The sequence below is a fragment of the Oxyura jamaicensis genome, chromosome 18 (assembly GCF_011077185.1).
Source record: "Oxyura jamaicensis isolate SHBP4307 breed ruddy duck chromosome 18, BPBGC_Ojam_1.0, whole genome shotgun sequence".
Classification (NCBI taxonomy): Eukaryota; Metazoa; Chordata; class Aves; order Anseriformes; family Anatidae; genus Oxyura; species Oxyura jamaicensis.
This window is the reverse complement of record NC_048910.1, coordinates 6,224,593-6,225,446: the sequence shown is the minus strand read 5'-3', so window position 1 is coordinate 6,225,446 and position 854 is coordinate 6,224,593. Positions and strand designations below refer to the sequence as shown.

The 854-nt window shown below is 63.5% G+C and overlaps 1 protein-coding gene across 1 annotated transcript in view; it reads left to right on the top strand.

Moving 5' to 3' along the window:
• RAB37 (RAB37, member RAS oncogene family) overlaps positions 1-854 on the top strand; it is a 5,562-nt gene that overhangs the window by 2,485 nt on the left and 2,223 nt on the right. Inside the window, exons 3-6 of the mRNA XM_035342720.1 lie at positions 116-157; positions 300-366; positions 449-562; positions 619-703. Of these exons, the coding sequence (XP_035198611.1) occupies positions 116-157; positions 300-366; positions 449-562; positions 619-703 (308 nt within the window). The remainder of the gene's footprint in view (positions 1-115; positions 158-299; positions 367-448; positions 563-618; positions 704-854) is intronic.

The window sequence follows — 854 nt, the reverse complement described above, 5'->3', positions numbered from 1 at the left end:
GGGGGGGGGGGGGGTCTCCAACATGGGGCCCCATGGCCAGCACTGCTCCATCCACCCGCGTCTCCACCAGCAGGGCCTTGTGCTCACCGCCTCGTCCTCTCCTTCTCCCCCGCAGAACAAGGTGGTGGCCGTGGATGGCGTGAAGGTGAAGCTGCAGGTGAGGTTTTTTTTGGGGGAACGAGCATTTCCCTGCCCTGCTGCCGCACGACACGGGCTCAGCACCGCGGTCCCGCAGGGCTGCAGGGGGGGTCCCCAGCCGGGTGGGCGCTGCCTGCTCTCATCGGAACGATTTCTGGCAGATTTGGGACACGGCAGGGCAGGAGCGATTCCGCAGCGTGACCCACGCCTACTACAGGGATGCCCAAGGTGGGTCGGGGGCCGGGGGGGTGGGCGAGCCCCCGGGGACCGCTCCCCGCAGCACCAATGCCCTCGGCCCCTTCCCTTCCAGCCTTGCTGCTGCTCTACGACATCACCAGCAAGATGTCCTTCGACAACATCCGCGTGAGTGCCCCCGCCCCGCGTGCGTCCCCAGGGATGGGGAATGCCTGTTTTACTTTTTGGGGTGGGGACTGGGGATTTTAAGCCTGTTTTGCAACAAGCACCGGTTGTTTTGGGCAGACCCAGGCAGCTCGGAGCTCGTCCCCTGGGCGCGTTTTGTTTCGGGGCACTGCAAATGGCCGGAGGGGGAGAGCCTGGGGTGGGGGTGAGTTACCTACAGGGCTGAGGAGGAGAAGGGGTGTTTTCAGAGCTCTCCACCTCATTCTGGAATGGTTCCTGTTGGGGAATAATAATAAAATAAAATTCAAAAGGTTTTCCCAGCCCTCCCGGGGGGCTGTGCAGGGTGAGGGGTGCTC